Consider the following 20,216-nt stretch of genomic DNA (forward strand, 5'->3'; position numbering starts at 1 on the left):
GAGATTCAGAAAGTAGGTACTGGCAACAGAAGCAAGGAGGACCGATGTGCTTCTAGCTGCTAGGCCAAAGCCTGGCTTTACCTGCCTGCCAGCAGTCATATAAGACAGCAACTGTATTTTATGTTAATCGCTCTTTGGGAAACAACCAAAGATGCTCACAGTTTTAAATCTTTGGGGGCATTGGAGTTTACCTAATTGGTTTCACCCAGACTTACCCTAATGACATCAATGCCTCTGAACGAGTGACTTGGAAACACACAATAACAACATGGCATACTGGTATCAGTTCACCAAGTTTATTTTCTGAGGTTTGTCTGCTGTCAGAGCAAACCCCACAGCCTTAAGCATGTTCTGGAAGTTTTCTTTGCCCCTGGGAATTCACTCAGAAATCTGGATAAATATGAACCTCATTAAGAACAACAAAGTCCAAATCACTACAGGATGAAAATATTTAAACTGAGACAGAAATCTAGAGTAGTGCCAAACACTTTACTGGGTTTTAAAACCCATGGGTTTTAAAAGAAGTTTATTATTTAGTTCTTGGCTTAGATTTGTACTAATAGGAGCAAAAGACCCCAATTTACAAAATCCCAGCATTTGCCACCTCCTATCTAATATGGATCAGTCTGCTAAAATCTCCATTACATGATGTATTGCTGCCTTTTTTTTTCTTTTCTTTTCTATTTTGTACTCTCCCTAGTTTAAGGCTATGATTCACTCCCCTTCTTTCCCCTACTCAGCAAAACCTCAAAACACAAAGGGCTATGTAAAGGTGTCTAAACATGATAAATATAGCTTACAACCTCCGACTGTAGTCAATGTACTTCCTGCTGTACACGTTGTGTTTCAGAGTGGCCCTCTAGCATCAAAGCAACCATTAGTATGCTAATAGCCTCTGTCCTGACCCAGCATATATATTCTCAGGAGATCAGTACTTAATTTATTTTTCTATCTGGGTTCAGAAGATTGAGAGTTAGGAAATGTATGTCACCTTGCATTAGAACTGTTCACTCTCTTTTAAAAACTAGCTAAGGAGCATTTGCCTGAAGGACAAATGCTGTCCTGCTGCAACTGTGATAGGAAAGAAACAAAAAGATGGTACTGCGTGTTCATCAAAAGGCGTGCCCCAAAAAAGTAATCACATCGGGCACTTCAGATACAGCAAAAACTATAAACAGAAATCAAAATATTTTAGTATTTATAATACACAAATTAACCAATTTACTTTTTTTTTTTTCATTAACTTATGTTTGATTGAACAGCTTTGTAGCTTGCCTGGAACGAATCAAAATATTTCATGTTTATAAAACTTAGATACACATCATTACAAATATCACTGCAATTTGTTACAGGCCACCATTAACTTGAAGCAGAGGGATTTATTTTTGTTCTGCACAAGTTCAGCCTGAAAGGCGGCAACGTTTCCAAAATGTCTTGCATGACGTTCCACATTATGATAGACAAACAATAGCTTCACACTGAGATAAACACTCAAAACAAAAACGTAGAAGCAGGTACACTAGGAGGCTACAAGGCCTATGGAGTTGTCTCTGTGTGACTACTTAACACCATTTTCACTCACTAGCCATTCTCGAGTATTTCAAGAGCTCTATCTACTGTTCTTAGTATGATGTTACTTGGTTTGTTTTTCTACTTCATACATTTGTCCTGCAAACAGCTAGAGACAGAATAGTGGATTCTGTTCCATTCCAATTGATTGACACAACTATTTTTAATTTTCACTTAATTACATCCAGCAAAGCAGTTGTCACAGAACATACATAGAAGATAACAGGGAGCAAAAAATGGACAGTCTATGCAGTCAGGAGGAAGCTATTATGAAATTTTTCAAAGTGCTATCTCTAGAAACCAGTTAAATGTGTTCTCATGTTTTCCCAATAGAACATGTCCATATTACAGAGGAGGAAAGCTGAGGAAAAAAGAAAGCATTCCTGCTTTTTCATATCTTTCAAAAGTGTTAGTTTTCAATTAATTAATCCACACAAAAGTATTTTTCACTCCTCAGTTAAACACAAGTAAGCTAATCAAGATTCATATTTTTCTGTATAGAAACCTGTAAAGAACATATTCTCAGGAAAAACAACTGATTCTGCTATATAGCCTGTAAATTACCCAGACTTCAGTATCACCACTCAGAGCAACTAAGATCATCTGAAAATTATGCTTGCCTCAATTCTGTACATTAACTAAAAACGCAAAACCTTTGCCATATTAAAATTTGACACTCTGTGGTGAAATCTTAAATGCAATGTTGAAGAGAGACTAACTTTGGAAAGTTTTAAATTAAAAAGTAAATACTTAAAAACACAACACAAAATGTAATCACAACATCTACTGTGTAATAAGAAAATAATTTTATTTCCTTCAGATAATGTGCTGTTCTTAAGTACTTTCAAGACCATTTAGCTCCTTCCTTAGCAATTACATGTTCAGTATTATCTGCTCTAGAAAACATGACTAAGCTGCATAATTCTTTAGTTCAGCGGTAGAGTGCGTGTGTCTTTTTGTTTGTTTTTAACTGTGAGTAAAACCAGCAATACTGGCATGAAAAAAATTTACAGTAACCAGCAACACAAAAACTTACCAACATCCATGGCAGTTTCCATGAAGCTTTTCTGCCTTGAAGCAAATTCAGCCAACAATTTCTGTTGCCTTTCTCTGGCCTTCTGTCGCCTGAAAAAAAAAAAAAAAAAAAAAAAAAGGACAGTGGAAGGATGTGGAAAAATAAGGTGGGGGGAAGTGTAAAATGGAAGAAAATAATTTATACCATCAGGTTGATTACACTTACCACATTAAACAATCTCATTCAAAAATTCTAGTTTTCTCTAAATAAGGGATTCATTTTCGAGAATAAAAAAAAAAAAAATCTATTATCCTAAAAGTAGACTTAAAGAAATAAAAGCAAACCAGCAAAAGGTCTGAAGTCCGGAAGGAAATAATAAAATCCTGTCCTAAAATACCTCCAAAGGATCCTTAACAGATTAAGGCTTGGTATCATTAAAAACAAACCAAAACACCAGCACCACCTAGGACCTTATTCTTGAAAGTTACCTTTCTGCTACACAAAGGAAGAATAACAGAATGAAATGCCAAGTGTTGCACAAAAACAAGTACTCACAAACAAATTAACCAACTTCTACAAGTAGATAATAATAATAAAGCCTACCTCACTCACTCTTGATATCAAGCCTAATGCCAAGGGAAACAATGGAGTTTGAAATGAAATGAAATTATGAGTAACTTCTTGTTCAGCTAAGGCTCCTCATACTGGCGTCCTCCCCCCGACTTCCACCCAAGACACTGCCAACCAGCAGTTTTTATACCTTGACTTAAGTTTGAGATAGCCTCCACTTTGAAAGCCCTTATCTTTCTGGAGCCAAGCTGACTTCACTGATATTTTCCTCATTGTTTAACACAGCTCTAGATTTACAAATGGAAGGCATTAGTTAAGACGCATTCTCATCTGTCCTTAAACTGTATTAGTGACCAAGGCTATATGACCAGCTATTCTGTAATTCCCTTATTGCTCCAAACAATAACTACAGAACAGCACATCTTTTGTTAGTTCAGTAAAAACAGCGAGTTATTTATCAGACACTACTTAAGTGTGCCCGCTATTTTTCATCGCACTGCCATCTGAAAAATTACCCTTCTCCACAATGGTACAACTCACCATATATTCACTCTAAAGCCAATATCACAAAGATCTTGATCCAAACCTGCAAAGGGATGTCCAGCTCCCAGTTCTATCTCCACTGAATCTGTATGGTACCATATAAGTTTTTACTTGTACTATTTGTACTATTCCTTTGCAGTGTTACAAATTAACAATACATAGTAATATCTCATCATTTTTCCCCCTTCCGTTTGTTTTTCCTGAGTAGGGCATGGCTTTTAATACTTGCTGTCTCAGATAAGAAGACCATTAAACTAATTTCTGTTCTCTTCTTGTTTTCATTCATCTTCATATCCTAAACCAATCCTTCAAGGTTTTACTTAGGTATCCTATTATTTTTATAGCAACATTTCACCTTGTTTTTAAAATCCCCTGCAGGATGTACCATTTACATCCTACATAATCTCTGCATAATCTCTTTATTCCTGTGCTCATCAGTGTCTGGTTTTGATATATTTTTACACGTGTCACTATCTACCCATTACAGTATGCATATTTACCCAAGTTGCCTCTTCCTAAAGTACCAGTTGACAAGAGGTTACAGATAGAGGAAATGGGAAAATTCAAGTGGGGAAAAAAGAAAAAAAAAAATCAAACTCGCACTACAGCTGCTCACCACATGGAGCTCGTGGAAACCTACATGTCCCATGGATGGGGACTTCACAGAGGGAAGCTCTATCAGAGCTACAAATCCTATTCATCAGCATTAATAACATTTTTTTTTCCTCCTAGTTAGAGATAACTAGAGTTACTGACAAGGAATTCAAGAACAATCACTTGGCATCTTCTTTAGTCCCTGGTACTGCCTAATTACCACTGTCCTGGCACAGAAACAGACTTGCACATGCTCAAAGCAGCTAACGTAATGCAACTTGTTACCCTGAAGTGCCCTGTTTATACGTCAAAGCTTTGAACTTGTTTTCCTAAAGGCACCTTAAAAATCTGAGTACCTCTGTCCCTTTATCTGTCACATTTTACTGCCACCATTTCTCAAAATAACTTCTATTTACAACAAACTTAAGATTCATTATTTCTGAGGATCATATCAGGGCATTTATTAAACCTGTTTTTATTTATTTCTCCCTGGGAATTTCTCAATATATGTCTCAGCTGAAAGCAGAGTGACTGTAAATAAAGGCCTTTAATAAGAAGACATAAACAAACTCTGACAGATTCAGAACAGCTCTGTAATTTTCCATGGTGGCCCATGGGGATATGACACTGCAATTGAAAAATACTGCAGGCAGCTCAGGCTCTCTTCTAGTTCTGTATTTTGGTTTCTATAGTGACAACCCCTTGCCTGAGTGATGCCAAATTTGTCATTATATGTCAAAGTAACCAAAAAGGGTGATCACTGAATGGTCAGTCTGCTTGATCTTCATTAATACAAAACTGGACTTGGAAAAAGGAAAAAAAAAATTGAAAATTACAGCCTGACTATAATAAGCAATGAGATTATATATGATGTTATTATATGTATCATTATGTTACATAAGCAATGAGATTAGTCACTTCAGTTATCACATTGTCCATTAATAAATTCCACAGGTCCCCAGCTCTTTCATGGTTTTGAGGGGAGGAAAATAGTCACTCAGACACAAAGAACTGGCAACATTCATTAGCCCTAGAATTTAACTTAAAATATAAATGCACACAATAGTTAGTTTCAAATATCACATCTTTTCTAGAGGGAAAGAAATAACCTTAGCCTTTTCTATATGGAAAGTTACGTGATTAATTGATTCCTATGCTTCTCCTGTACATAAATCTAGCACTACTGAGCACCAGATCAATCAATAGATGCAGAACATCTATTGTTCTTCTAACACCCCGTTATTTTCTTATTAACGTTACCTTTCTTCTTTATCCAAAGTTTTCTTCTCTGCAGAACTAATCTTTTTTGGTGGTACAGGAGGTGTCACCTTTCTGCAAATCTCTTCAATTATACGTTTATTCAGTCTGCTCTGTACAGCAGCTTTCAATAAAATTCTTTCTACTGCTGTCATTCCATCACCATGAGAGTATCTTGGAATTTCTGGGTGGATTAAAACATCCACATCATCCAACCACGGAGGATAGTAAGAGTTCTGTTTTCCTGAGAGTTTGTGATGCAACTTAATCAGCAAGGACAGTATACTTTCTTTGACTTCCAGAATGGCTGTGGTTAGCTGTGGAGTTGCACCAGGTGCTGACCATTTCATTGATGCTTTTGGCCGAACCACTTGATTTGCCTCACTGGTGTTCCGATTGATGATTTCTTGAAATTTTTTTCTACGTTCTGCAACCAAACTGAACACTTGAGCTGTCCCTGAATTCTTGGAAAAAAAATATAAATTTTAACTTTCAAAATACAATTACAAACAACGTACATTTATAAAACTATAGAAAATATTTAAAATTAGGAGAAAATGTATGAAACATTTTAAGGTTTTCTCTCTTCCAGAGAATATTGAAATTTTGTGTATCAGAATATTAACCCCATGTCATACTTTTATACAAATCTGAAATATGCAGCTACATAAAAAGACAAAGACAAAAAAATTGTCTGTAACAAAACAACAACTGGCTTTACTCTTGTTAAACTTAAATTCTGTTCCCCAAGGAGTAGTTTCTTACTAAAATTATAGATATGCCTAAAAGAGTATCCTTAAGCCATTTCTTTAGCATAATTCTACTGAGCACTGCTGCACAACATAACACAATCTCACACAGATGAACCCTGCACATCCCCAGGAGCACTGTCCACCTTATGTGAACTTATTAAGTGAGACCCAGAAACCTCACACACCCACATCTGCAAGCAGAGCTTGCTATCCAACACCCATGAGAACAGTTACACTAATGGCAGAGCCCATTCAGATGTTTCTGTTCTATGCTACCCTTGTTTGCATTCCCAAATTAAGGAAACATTGAAGCGACTCACATATACTGAAGTCATAGCGGAGATGTTTCCTGAGTATTTTGAACATAAGATTCAAAACTTGTTAACATCTTACCCACTTCTCAGAAGCGTGGGCAACCAAAAGATGCCAAATGCTTCAAAGATCCAGTATAAAGATGGGATTCTGAACTTCACCTAACCTACCTTGTTTGTTTTCATCTACTGCTTCTAACATACCTACTTCAAGTTTTAAAGTATTTTTCCTAATATTAACATGCAAAAGGAGTATCTAATGCATTTCACTACAACACCTTTCTTTACCTCCAGCGTACAATAATCAGAAGTGCTGTATACAAAAGCAGCCTTTACAGAGAGATTATATTACCTACTGGCTACAAACCTTTTGGTTTTGCCAAAAAAAAAAATGTATTTTTTATTGCCATTATTCATTTCAAATGCACTTGCAATGAAAAGTTAAACTAACCAAGATTTGAGTAAGCTAGAACTACTTTATATTATTAAATGTTAGTGATAACTTGACAAGACAAAATGAGGCCTAAACAAAAAGCTCAAGCAGTAAGCTAACAATGACATATTGTATTTGATAGAAAGTTTTAATTTGAAAATACGTATTAAAAATGTAAGGACAATATGTACTAAAAATGTAAGGACTTCTTTTTCCTTAGAAGTTTATTACCTAAGGTTAAAATCAAAAAATATGAAAAAAGCATGAATCCTTTCAATATAAATTAAAAGGAATTCAAGAAAATTAGAAGATTTCACTGAACATAAAGGTTAGAACAATTAAAGCCATGTTGCTAGTAAATTGCTTAGGAGAACAAACTGCACACAGATCTACCTCTCTCTGAAGGCTCTTCCGCCTTGAACACTGGTAGATTGAGGACAAAAAAAATCATTAAATATATCATTTGGAAGGAGATACGTGAAACATTTTCTATTTCTGCTATCAGTATACTTAGAAAAGATTACTGAAAAAAAAATAGTATTCTAAGAAATTTATAAAAAGAAATACAGCCTACACCCCCCACCCTCCAAAAGAAACAAAAACAGGCAATAGGAAAGAGACCAGTGTTTTTATATACTTACTTGTGATGAAGCTAAACCATCTGAACTGGTACTTGCAGGTGGTTCTTTCTTCACTTCTGGAGCAGTTTCTGGTACTCTTACACGGACATAATTAATGAAGTGACGCATGTTAGAAACCAAGTTACTACCTGGAAACCAACTGTCATGGCAACGTTCTTGTCCACCTGCAGATTCCTTAAAAAATAATAAAAAAGTGTACATTCTCTTATGTGTCACAATAATTTATGTAGCTTTTATAATGGTACTGCAGAAACCATAACCTCTTCATGAGATGTGAATAGTGCGTACCTCACTGAAGCCCATCTAGCTTTTAATTATAATAACTGATACCTACCCTGAGGACTACAGCTCTGATAAATATATATATATATATATATATAGTATGTTATCAACACTATGAAACAAAAACAAAATAAACTACATGGGGTAATACAAAGCTGCATAATCTAAGATTAATACAAACTATACACAAGTCAAGCCCAAAAAAAACAGCAGATCCTTAGTCATATTAGAAAAATATCACTGATCAAAGTGCCCAGTGATAATGGTTTCATCTGAAAATCTAGAAATTGAACCGAGTTTTAGATTCAATTCCTTTTTTTTTTTTTTTTTCTTCCAATCAATTTCAAGTACTGATTTACAGAATAGTAAGGATGCAATTAATCTGTGTTGCCAGGTTATCGGTACAGAAACCATTTCAACACAAGACAAGATACTAAATTCCTCTTCATATGAGTATACAGTTTTTTAATATTTATTGCTTAGCTGATTCCTGCTTTAAAAAATGTTTTATTCTAAAGCACATGGTAAAATTAGTAAACATCTTTTTGTTGGTGTTGTTAAATATTGATTCATTAGACAAAACTTTCTCCCCCCCCTCAGAAAGCCTTCTTACCTCTTCCTCTGATTCTTGCTCTGGAGAATTTTCCAACCCCAGCTCAATCAAATACAAAACCATGCAGAGGACATGTTCTGACAAATTCTGATGATCCATTAATATCTAGGCAGAAAAATAGACATCATAAAAGGTTTTATGTTTGATATTCCCACAATTATGAGAAAAAAAAATTTCTGCTTTTTTCTCTCTATTATGAGAAAAAAGCAGAAATTTCTAAAAGCATGACAAACATCTATAACCTAAATTGGGAGGTAAAGCAAGAAAACAAAATTCTCATATGAATAAACTCAAAGCACTTCCTACCAATTTACTTTGCATGACCTTCCAGGTTACCCACACCAAGAAAGGTACGAGGCCTTGAGCTATATACACAACTATTTCTTTATTTATCTGTCTTTCGATACATAATTTTATTTCACGCGCTTTTGAGAGTTGTGAGACACAAGCATCAATTAAAAAGAAAAGACTAGGCAGACAAAACAACATTAATACACTATATGAACTTTAACCACCTCAGTCATTTTAATGTTGTTTTGTGTTTTTTTTTTTTTTTTTTTTTTTAAGCTCAATTAGCAAGAGGAAGAACAACTCTAATTGAAAGTATTTCCTCCTAAGAACAAAAAATAAAAATTATATAAATTTGAACCTGACTGTTCCAAAGAAAATCTATAAAAATATGATTCTAAGCACTCCTGCTCTAGGAAGTAGAAGTAAAATATTAGACTTAATGAGAATTACAACCATACCTTGTAAAGAAGTGTGAAAAGCACGATGTGCAAGGTTTTACAGTGTAAAAGCTTTATGAGACCTTTGTAACTTGGATGTAGTGGCGTCCTCTTCTTGTAAGGAGGCCATGGGTTGCCAGGAAATTTACCACTTTGCTTTAAACTGTTGAAACACAATGTACTTATGTTAGATGTTGCAATAATGTGGACAACTGTCACTGTTACAGGCCCATGCAGAGCTCTTTGTTCAGACCAACTTTAGAACTGACAACCATTTCTCAGCCATTTAATTTCTCTACACAACATTCCAAAAAATTGAAGTACACACAGAATCCAGTCCTACTTTTCTGTGGATTACCACTGCTTGAAATGACATTTATAAAGCTATATACATTGTTTACTACTGCTATGAATTTAAGAACTCCATTTTCATTCTAAGAGGCACATAGAAGAGCAAGAAAACTTCTCACATTACTAAAATCCATGTGTTAGTCAGACATCAAACATAGAAAATTCTATCCTGCAGTACTGGGTTACAGGCAACAGCAGGAAATGCTAGACATTCTAACTTCATAGATATAACAGTATTGGTAGAGCCAAATATACCTAAGTAAGTGTTAAATTCAATGTGGAGTCACATTTCTAATACTGAGCTGGAATCCAGTGCGCTACACAATGCAGATACTTAACATCACTAGCTGTCTCAAAATCACTTACAGTGTATGTTTACAGTGAGTTTTGACTTAATACAATAAGCACAAGGGCAGAGAACAAATACAGTGAAATTTTCCTAAGAATTTTTTGAACCTGATTTTTATTTCCCAAGTTATGAAATAAAAGAGAACCAGATTAAATTAGTTGAAATCCCGATCTGTAAGGGTAAGAAGTTGTACTGAATAGAATATAAGGGACAGAAAAAGGACCAAATCTTGTTGCATCTTAGAACTTAAGAGTGCCCGTGAGTGTTTAAATCAGAGCTCATTTAATTATCCCATGGTTTCTGTCATACGTGAACATACAGAAATAAATGCATCATCTTCAACATAATTTCAACACACCCGTTACAGAAGCACAGAACGGTTATGGGCAGAAGGAATCTCTGAATGTTATCCAGTCCTGCCCCCCACTCAGGCAGGGACATCTTGAGGAGCCCAAGGACGTGTCCAAGCAGCTTCTAGAGATTTCCAAGGAAGCAGACTCCCTAGCCTCCCTGAGCAGCCTTTCCCAAAGTTCTGACACATGTACAACAAAGGAGTGCCTTCTGATGTTTAGATGGAACCTCTTGTGCTCCAGGTTGTCTACATGGGCTGTCTATACACTTACAAGCTATTTACTCAAGGACAAACATGGGGCCTGAAAACATTGATAACATCATTAATATTCCCAGGCAGCAAAAAAACAAAGATAAACAAAAAAAAAATTTGCAATAAATGACATGACATTACATTTCTAAAACTGATCCAACTTACAAGGCTGTGTATCTGTCCATTGCAGACTGTACATCTCTACGGTAAACTGTTCGGAGTATTACCATTACAGGGTCAAATTCCTTATCCCAGACTTCAGCTGTTGTTTAAAATAAGTCACATGTTAAAATTCTCTTTATAGACACTACAACTTATTCCAGAGTTCCTTCTTAATTATGTAATAGAAAAATACATAATTAAAGCTAATCAGTTTTTCAGCATAGTACATATTCTTTTGAATTCTTACTAACAATATTTAGTACTTTCTAGATTAATGATTACTACTACTTATGAACTAATACTACTTATCTAGACATCATGCTTTCACCATCAAAAATATTTTTCCCAGTTCCAAGCCAGAAAATTAACCATTAAGGCAATAGATCTTTTCTATTAAGCAACTTTACTTTACTGTCTTCTAGTTCTGTTTTCTGTTAGATAGCACTTTACTATGTGGGGGGCAGAGGAGAAAGAATCATACATTCCTGATTAGAAGACAACTGAAACACACACACAGAGGATTTTATTATATATATATTTTTTTTTAATTCAAATTAATTTGAGGTATATTTAAGCACTCAATTCTAAGTAAATGAAAGCAGCCCCAAAACACATTTCTCTGTACTTTTCTCTATGCATCTTGCTTCACTCCTTTTAATTTCAAAGGATATCTAACAAAACATTGTAATTATTTTTCAGTTGGAACTTGATAAGCTCATGCACACTCAAAAATAGGAAATAAAGACTGCAGAGCAGATAGCAGGTAAGTAATAATTAACTATTAGGGGGAGCCAAATGACTGTACCTTAACATAATCTTTCGTTCATTCTTGACAACAGCCAAGTTTCTTCTCAAAAAACGTGTGATCAATCATTTACAAACCTGTTTTTGTTTTTTTAACTAGCGTACAAGCATTATTTTAGCATTTAAATCTTTCTTATTCACATTTTCTTTTGTAGCTTTAAATAAATATGCTGAGTAGCTTCTCAGAGCAATCAAAAATACAGAAGTCTGAGCAGAGTGTTAGTAAAAACATTCTGTTTAAATGCTACTTCTTATGGACTTGTAAATGGAAAGAAAAAGTTTCCAACCTAGAAGCAAATTAAGATGTCCCACTCTACAAACCATTTTGAAGCGGTTAGCTCCTGTGACACAGCAATATGAATTCAAGATTCAACTCAAGAAGGAAAACAAGGGATAACAGAAATTTAGCTCCAACAGCAGGCCTAACACAATGTAAACATTTACAACATTCTTCCAAGTTTTCACAGGCAAAAGAGAAAACTGCCTATAAACTAAACGGCTTCAAATTGTCAGGCCCAACACTGCCAGTTCTCAAGTCATCCCGTAGGGAGGAAGGAGTTAATTCATCTTCAGCTATGCTATGAACTGAAGCACAACCAGAGCACATGGAGCATTTCAGATTCCTAGGAGGCTTATCTGCTCAGTGACAGGAAATGGAACACTGAGTTCTTAGATTCTTCCTCTCCTTTGATATATCAACACTGTTGAATCCTATTTAGATGGAAAGCAGGTCAGGGAAAAAGCTTGTCATTTTTGTACTGCATGCACTGCAGAATTATAGAACAATATTCTGTACCTTGTCTAGCTTGAACTTTGTTCTAGACCCTCACTATCGACTGTGAAAAATGTTACATACTGGGATATTTAAACAAAATAATTATGTGTCATGATATTTTTAATTCTAAAAATGTGAGCAAGTTCAAAAGGAAAGCCTTTGCCACTGACACCCTGCTAGTGTAACTAGTTATAACTAAAAAAAAAAAAAAAAAAAGACACATTCAGTAATCACATTAATTATTAAGTATATAAGATCAGTGAAATACAAACAACATGATCCTTCAGTTCTTCACTTTTCCCATGCCTTCTAAGGACACCTGGTTAATACTAGAAGCTCACTTTTACTCTACAAAGTGTAGAACTAAAAGCCATTAAGAAGCTTTAGCAATGCTCTTAAATACAATAAACAACGTAATATAAGTATTATATTAACATATAATATGTAATTATATAATATATAACTGTATAATTATAATATTATAATATATAAATATAATAACAATGGAGAGGTCAGCTTTGTTGTTGTTTTGGGGTTTTAATTTTTGTTTGTTTGAAACAGAAACAAAACAAACTCTGCTTAAGCTTCTTACTAATGAGTATATTATAAGAGCACACTGATTACCATACCTTTTGGTGTGTACATTCCTTGCTGCATGGAACCTCCTGGTTCAAAAACAGGAGCTTTAAAATCAGCAACTGCTGACAAGACTGATTCAAAGCTTAAGCTTCCTGGAATAATTCCACTTTTAGGATTGGGGTTTTCTGGAATGTAATGCTTGTGTTAAGGAAAGCAAATGTTACACTTAATTACAGTACACAGCATTTTACTTCATAGACATTTTCACTAATTTCAGAGGCCACACTTGGGCAGTTCTCTGTGTTTACCACAAGAGGTCTGTATGCTCCAGATACTATGGTTACCAGAGTGAACCAATTTTGTCTACAACACAGTGTGTTGTTTTTTTTTTTTTTAAACCAAGCCAGTTGCTACACGCTAACTCAAAAGGTAAGTATTAAGTGAGAACTCAAAACTACAAACCCCCTATGTATATAAACAAGTTTTTGTGCTTCCCACCATTTATGGACACTTATGCTCTCTTAATACCAAGACTACTTTGCATTTACAGCTAGGTGCAGAACAAGCAAGTAAACAGTTTGGTATCCACACACGCCATGCAATTCTCCATCTGCGACTGGCTACTTCTCATTTTTGGTAGTAATACTTAATCAGCCTTCTGACAATACCATAAATCACAAGCAGCAATTGCAAATAAGTGAACTTCTGCTTAGTGATAAGTGACTGCTCATACAACAGGTTTACTTATTTTACATACTTTGGTGAATCTCTTAGGAAAAATAATCAAGAATGGGAAAATGCAGTATTGGGAACATCACAGAAGACATAATGAAAATAATTTAAATGGAAACTGTTTTTGAAAATATAATAAACAAAGATAAAATTGCATATGATATATCCTGAGTTGCTAGGACCTTATTGTAATAATTCAGAATCCATATTCTGTATTTCTAACTCTCAGACTCCTCCTTTCCTACCTTTATAATACCTAGTATTTTTGCCTAATGCCCACCACTGGATTGCAAGCCGCTGGGCAATCGCTGCTAAGTATTTAATTTGCCTATGCAGCTTAGTACATTTACAGCAGTAAAACCTGTCTATTTGTACGGAACTGTTCTGGGATGTGAACCATTATTACTGTGCAGAAAGATCTAGAGTTTGTTCTTGTTCAGGCCAGACACTTTCCCCCAAAACAGATACATTTCACTTTAATTTCAAAGCAGCATTTTGATATAAAAAGCAATAGCTAATATAAGTGGCTTCTTTTTATAATGGGATATCAATAACAATAATTAAAGGTTAAAAACAGATAAACGTGACACTTGGTTACACTTTCTACAATGTTATTGGAAAACAGACTTTTTGCTTTTCACCTGACTTTTGTAGTGTTAAAACAACAACAACAATAATAAAAATACCAGTTCAATATTTTATATCAAAAACTATTTAAAACTATTACAAAGTCTTGCATATTCTGTACAAAAGACCAAAGCTGGAACAAACGCTTTTGCTGACAATACTTATATGCAAACACATCTTTACAAAACTTGTTATAATTACATAAGCTAAAAACATGATGTTGAAGCTCCCAAATCCCACTACTCTCCAGTACTTGTCTTCTTTCACCTGTATTAGTTAATATATTCCAAGGATATGAGATCCAATAATGAACTGTGCGTCCTGTCATTCATACAGAGTTGAGCTACCATCTCTGCTCTGAGGATCTCATCATCTGTCATTCCTAGAATAAAGTAAAAAAAAAAAAAAAAAAAAAAAAAAAAAAAAAAAAAAAAAGACATTAAAACACCATGACTTAAAAACACACAATCAGTAAGCATTTATCATCAATACAAGTTACAGTTGATACAAACATTAAGTATTAATATAGTGCTATAAAAATACGGCAAAAAATGGGAAGGGGCTGCACACAGGGAGCTGTGCTCAAAGGTTGTGAAAGGGACACAACCTCAAACAGAAGAAAGAAGTACAAACTGAAACTGCTTGTCATTCTGAAAAAAATAACAATTTTTTTTGCAATCACAACAAAATCACTTAATTTCATTAAAGCCATTTTTCTCCTTCTCCACATATTCTGTCCATTTCTAATTCATAAGGGATTAAAACTCAGTAACTGGTGAGAATGAAACTGTGTATTGAACACTCTTCAGTAATATTTGGCTAATCAGCTTTATTGTAGCAACTAAAGGTTGGGAGACTTGAAAACGCACAGCCACATTATTTACATAGAAGTATCCCTACAGCAGTGGTTCTTACCTAAATGTAAACGAAGACTTAACAGAAGGACCAAAAACGTTAATGCTCCTTCCAACATGGACCTTTCATGCTCTGAATCAAGAACTGTATTTTGATGCTGTGATGCCATTGTTAACAGATCTACCACCTTAAATCTACATAGCAAAGAGCAAAGTCAGAAACATTGTTCTCCAACATCAAAATACTAACGTTAAATGTACTGATTAACTCAAGGCACCATCTAAATCAGCTCTAAATTAATATAAAACAAAATGCATGTAATGCAGAAATATGCAAACAGATATGAAAACTCGCTTAATTTCACATTTTTACAGAACTGTGGAATGTGCTATTTACTCCACATGAAAACACTTTGTATTTATGAAGATATGAGAGTTAATACCAATTAATGTTTTTAAACCCTGACTTTATTCTATAGCCAGGAAAGCAGGCATCCTTTCTGTGGCTCTTACAATTGCAGTTCTATTTTCTACTTCCAGTTAGCATATTCTGAAAGCTTACATATGAACTTGTGAAAGGAAAAAAACAAACAAACAAACAAACAAAAAAAAAAACCCACACACACCCACAATGCACAAACACTACCTCACACTCTGAAGATAAGTAAACAAAATATCTTGGGTTTCACTACTGTAAAACAAAAGCCAATCATGTATAAAGTTGAGGATGTGAGATAGCTCTTTATCCCAAGTCCTTATTTATGTATTAGTTTTGGCTAGGCAAAGTTGTTCCACTGAAGACTATCAGATATGCACCTTTTCTTTCACATGGCATTAATTAGTCAACAGCTAGGAAAACACTGACCAAGAACAATCTTTTAATCCTACCTTTCAAAAACTGATGAAATAAAATAATCTGGGTCAAGCCTAGAGGCACAGACCTGTGGAAAGAGAATGAATTAACTTTGTTTAGTAGTTTGTTTTCAAACAAACACTGGCTTAGCTTCTCAGAAAACTTACTTGCAGCAGATAAATGTCAGGATCAATCATTGAATTGCAGAAATGAGACTGCACGTAAGTCATTGCCTGTCCTTTAATTTGTAGGCCATTTCTAACCCACATGTTGCTATGAATTTCAGAAAGGCTTGCCTGTTCAGGAAAAATAAAAAATACATATACAAAAATTGAAAATACAACTGTATAATCCAATGTTAGCAGATCAGTGTATTATTATACATACTCATACATGTATACTATAATTGAATAATAATTTACTTCTCACAGTGAGTCAGGGATGAAAAGGAATTAGTGCAAGTCTATGAAACAGATACCACATCTCAATACAAGAATTTATTTCAGACAATGAAAGTGATCAAAGCCAATGCAGTGATTTTTTTTCCCCCTCTCCCTTCCCTTCCCTTCCCCCAACAACTGCATTCCCCCAAATCTTAAAAAGGACTCCAAACATGGTGTTATCAATGGTTAAAAAGAAGTTAGGTATAAAAGTAGTGACTACAAATACTACTCAGTATCATTTACATAAAATAAAATTTTATAAATAAGAATAATGCAGCAGCAGCAGCATCCACTCTTGAATCCGTATTGAATTTTCAGATTGAGTTTTCTTTTCAACTTGCACTCCATTAATAACGACTCCATGAACAAACTCCTGTATTCAAATTTGGTTATCCTGATATCCTTTCTGGAAGTGATCTAGTGAATATTGTCATCACACTTCTCTAAATTGTATTGTTAACTAATACTACATTTGATTTTGGAAACAGAAGGTGAAAAAAAGTTCATCCAACTCAGTATAGTCTATTTATTATATTGTCAATTATCATTATTTTGATATTTTACAATTAATATTCCCCCATATTAAATACTTCTAAATATATTCAAGTTACCAGGGCTAAAATAATCAAACAGAAGTGGGTTTTTTTGCTTGTTCGTTTTATTATTATTATTTATTTTTTATTGTGCATCTCTACATCTGCATCAAAGACAGAAGCCTGCCCGTACCTGAATCTGTAGCGGGTGAATCATTAGTTTCATCAGCATCTCCTGATCCGGCAAGATAGTATCCAGATCTAGTTCTTGGCACTTGACAGCCTAGAAACAAAAGCAAGTACAGATTGTACTGAATAATCACACTCAACAGGGATTTTCCATCTTCTGTGCAACTAAAAACACGTGCTTACCTTACTTAAAAACATTGCAAAGTAACGATGCAGTGGCAAATGAAAAGTAACCTGGTTCGGAGCTGGCTGAAAGTAAAATATAGATATTTTAACACATATAAAACGAAAAAAGACACACACCTCTATGTGTCTTTGTCACAATCACCAAGAACAGTATCTTGCATGTGGATTTACTTTCCACTAACCTAGTATATTAATTAATTCCCCTGCCTTTTCTAAGAATTCAGAAATGTCCCTTATTCAGACTCCCACAGATAGTCTCTTACTAAGCCCCCGGTAGGTAACAACACCCTGAATTGACTGAAAGAGTATCCTTGCTAAGGTAGCAAAGCTGCCTCCCCATTACTATATCGAAGGGAACTTCCGTCTTGTCACAACATTCAGCAGAAAAGTAATACAGCAACATTTCTGTGAAGACTTACACAGATTAAGTCTGCACCAGCAAATTTAAATCATTAAGACTCCAGATATACAGAAGCCTAGATCACACTGCAACTATTAACTACGAAATATGATTTCAGTAAGGCAATCCCTTTTCAATCAATACTTCAAATAATGGTTTAATTGGGGCTGGAGAAGCATTTGAAGTGTTCTCCATGGCTGGAAAACCCTTGAAGTTTAACGAGAGTTCTACAGTGCCTTGCTTAAATCCATTGATACATACCTCATCTACAAAATTGATAGCATCAAACCAGTCCTGAAGTGCTTCAAGGCAGTATCTGACAACATTCCTTGTGTATTCTTGTGTTTCCTGCAGTAAGAGAAACCACTGTACTATAGCAGCCAATACTGTGTCAGTGTCTGTTTTCCTATTATGAGTGCACAGGATTATTTCAAGAATACTTTTACATTACTGTTTATGCCCCCATCATACAGAAATTGGTAAGTATTCAGTTAGTTTCGATGCTACGCTAGATGCTGAGCATTTTAACGGTGAGAAATAAGGCACCTTCAGAATTATCAGCTGTTCTTATCGCCTGCAGGTTTGTTCAGTTTTAATTTCTGTATTTTTTTCAAAAATAATCAAAATGCAAGCATCAAAAAAGTCTTTCCATGCAATCTAAACGAATTGCTAATATCCTGTAAGTTTCATCCACTGCAACGTCTTTACAGACTTGTGCTAACATAATGCACGTGAAACATAAGGACAAAACACTACTACACAGATTTTAACAATAAGAAAGCCTTGTTATGATTATATAATGAAGTATAACTTTATAACAATGCCTTAATACAAAAATATTTTTCAGATTAAATAATGTATTTCAAGTCTAGATGTGCGCATTGCCCTCCAGGAGTGAAGCAGTGGCACACAAGAACAAAAGGAGGAAAGGGATGTAAACCCAACTGCTCTGCCATCAGAGGAACTTAGAAACCCTCATTTCTTACGGACTTCTCGGTTTATCTGCCTTTCTCCCTAAACACAGACTCCAGACCTGCCTCACACTCTGAGGATAGCTATTACACCCTTCTCACGCAAACAGTGATAGGTCTTAAACAAAAACAAATAAGCCCCCCTGGCCCAAAGCTTAAAAAAAAAAAAATTAAAAAAAAAACAGCAGTTGTAATTCAGTGTTTGACAGACATTTTGGTATATTCATACTATATCAATATAATTTATATCACAGAAGGGCTTTTGCAACTGCCTAATCTAAACTGTTTAATAAGATGGATGGTGTGCTCATGCACATTTTTTCACTGCACAGTTCAACTCAGGTATTACTGTCTCATAGACATTACAAATCTTAAACACTTATCTTTGAAGTTAGATTATTATTTAATAAAAAGAACCACAAATTCTCAATAAGAAGGTGTGTGTTTTCCGCACATATAAAGTATTCCTATAACCAGATGGATTACATTTTCACCATTTTTTTTTTTTAATAACTTCGAGTCTAGAAAATAGTAAAAACTCTTTGCTCTAGTTAGGAGATGAACAGATGTCATAACCTTTTACCTCGTGTTGTTAGTAAAACAATACAAAAACAATTACTCCACCCCCCATCATAAGGAACCTTCTATATGTATACACAATCAATATTATAATCCCTTTAGGGATAACTTATTTCTCTCCCTTCCCACTGAAGGGAGGCAGAATGGGTCAGATATCTTTATCAAGTTCTTCATCAGATTAGACGTTATTCCATATGTACAGTCAGTTCGCCCTAATCCTTACCCAAACTTGTGGTCCCAGTTCTGGAAATAATAAATTAGGTACAAGCATGAATCCTCTACTGATTCTATAGAGAACATGGGTCGATCACAATATTATATATTCATTGGACAAAGACAGCCAGAAAAATCTTTTCAAATACAAAACAGACAGGACTTTCAGATTTGAAAACTCAAATATGTCGTGAATAAAACATGACTAATGACAGAAATGTTAGTCTTACCCTAACTTTGCAATGTGACAGAAGACCCCACATTGGCTGGGCACAGGCTTCCAGCTCAGCAGCAAAGGCAGCATAGTACGTCTGTGACTCAAACTCCACGTGCTCATTTAATTCTCGTTTATTTAAATTCATACCTTCAAATAGATAAGCAGAGTTATAAAACAAAATATCCAACTAGGTCAAAATGGAATGCAGTATTTTCAGTGTTATACAAAACTACTGGAATAAGCAGTTTGAACAGAAGTAGATCAAAAAAGAGCAACAGCTACAGATTGGCTAGCAACTGCAGCCCTTGCTTGTCTGGCAATTTTAACATAGACAGCAGCCCTAACCCTTGTTAGTCACTGAACTTCTGGATGGAATATATATGCACCTCTTTCTAGGCACATTTACTAATGAAAAGTTCATGATAAATGTATACTACATATAAAATACTCTATCATAATAAAAACATGCATCTTCACAGCAAACACA

General features: G+C 34.8%; 1 protein-coding gene across 1 annotated transcript in view; it reads right to left on the bottom strand.

Moving 5' to 3' along the window:
* UBR3 (ubiquitin protein ligase E3 component n-recognin 3) overlaps positions 1 to 20,216 on the bottom strand; it is a 103,826-nt gene that overhangs the window by 49,920 nt on the left and 33,690 nt on the right. Inside the window, exons 10-25 of the mRNA XM_032189679.1 lie at positions 19,743 to 19,876; positions 18,011 to 18,097; positions 17,347 to 17,412; positions 17,168 to 17,257; positions 16,166 to 16,294; positions 16,034 to 16,086; positions 15,207 to 15,340; positions 14,588 to 14,673; positions 12,983 to 13,124; positions 10,778 to 10,874; positions 9,330 to 9,471; positions 8,581 to 8,685; positions 7,686 to 7,859; positions 7,438 to 7,467; positions 5,552 to 6,012; positions 2,606 to 2,694 (exon numbers count right to left, since the gene is read on the bottom strand). Of these exons, the coding sequence (XP_032045570.1) occupies positions 2,606 to 2,694; positions 5,552 to 6,012; positions 7,438 to 7,467; positions 7,686 to 7,859; positions 8,581 to 8,685; positions 9,330 to 9,471; positions 10,778 to 10,874; positions 12,983 to 13,124; positions 14,588 to 14,673; positions 15,207 to 15,340; positions 16,034 to 16,086; positions 16,166 to 16,294; positions 17,168 to 17,257; positions 17,347 to 17,412; positions 18,011 to 18,097; positions 19,743 to 19,876 (2,019 nt within the window). The remainder of the gene's footprint in view (positions 1 to 2,605; positions 2,695 to 5,551; positions 6,013 to 7,437; positions 7,468 to 7,685; positions 7,860 to 8,580; positions 8,686 to 9,329; positions 9,472 to 10,777; positions 10,875 to 12,982; positions 13,125 to 14,587; positions 14,674 to 15,206; positions 15,341 to 16,033; positions 16,087 to 16,165; positions 16,295 to 17,167; positions 17,258 to 17,346; positions 17,413 to 18,010; positions 18,098 to 19,742; positions 19,877 to 20,216) is intronic.

The sequence above is a fragment of the Aythya fuligula genome, chromosome 6, assembly GCF_009819795.1.
Source record: "Aythya fuligula isolate bAytFul2 chromosome 6, bAytFul2.pri, whole genome shotgun sequence".
Lineage (NCBI taxonomy): Eukaryota > Metazoa > Chordata > Aves > Anseriformes > Anatidae > Aythya > Aythya fuligula.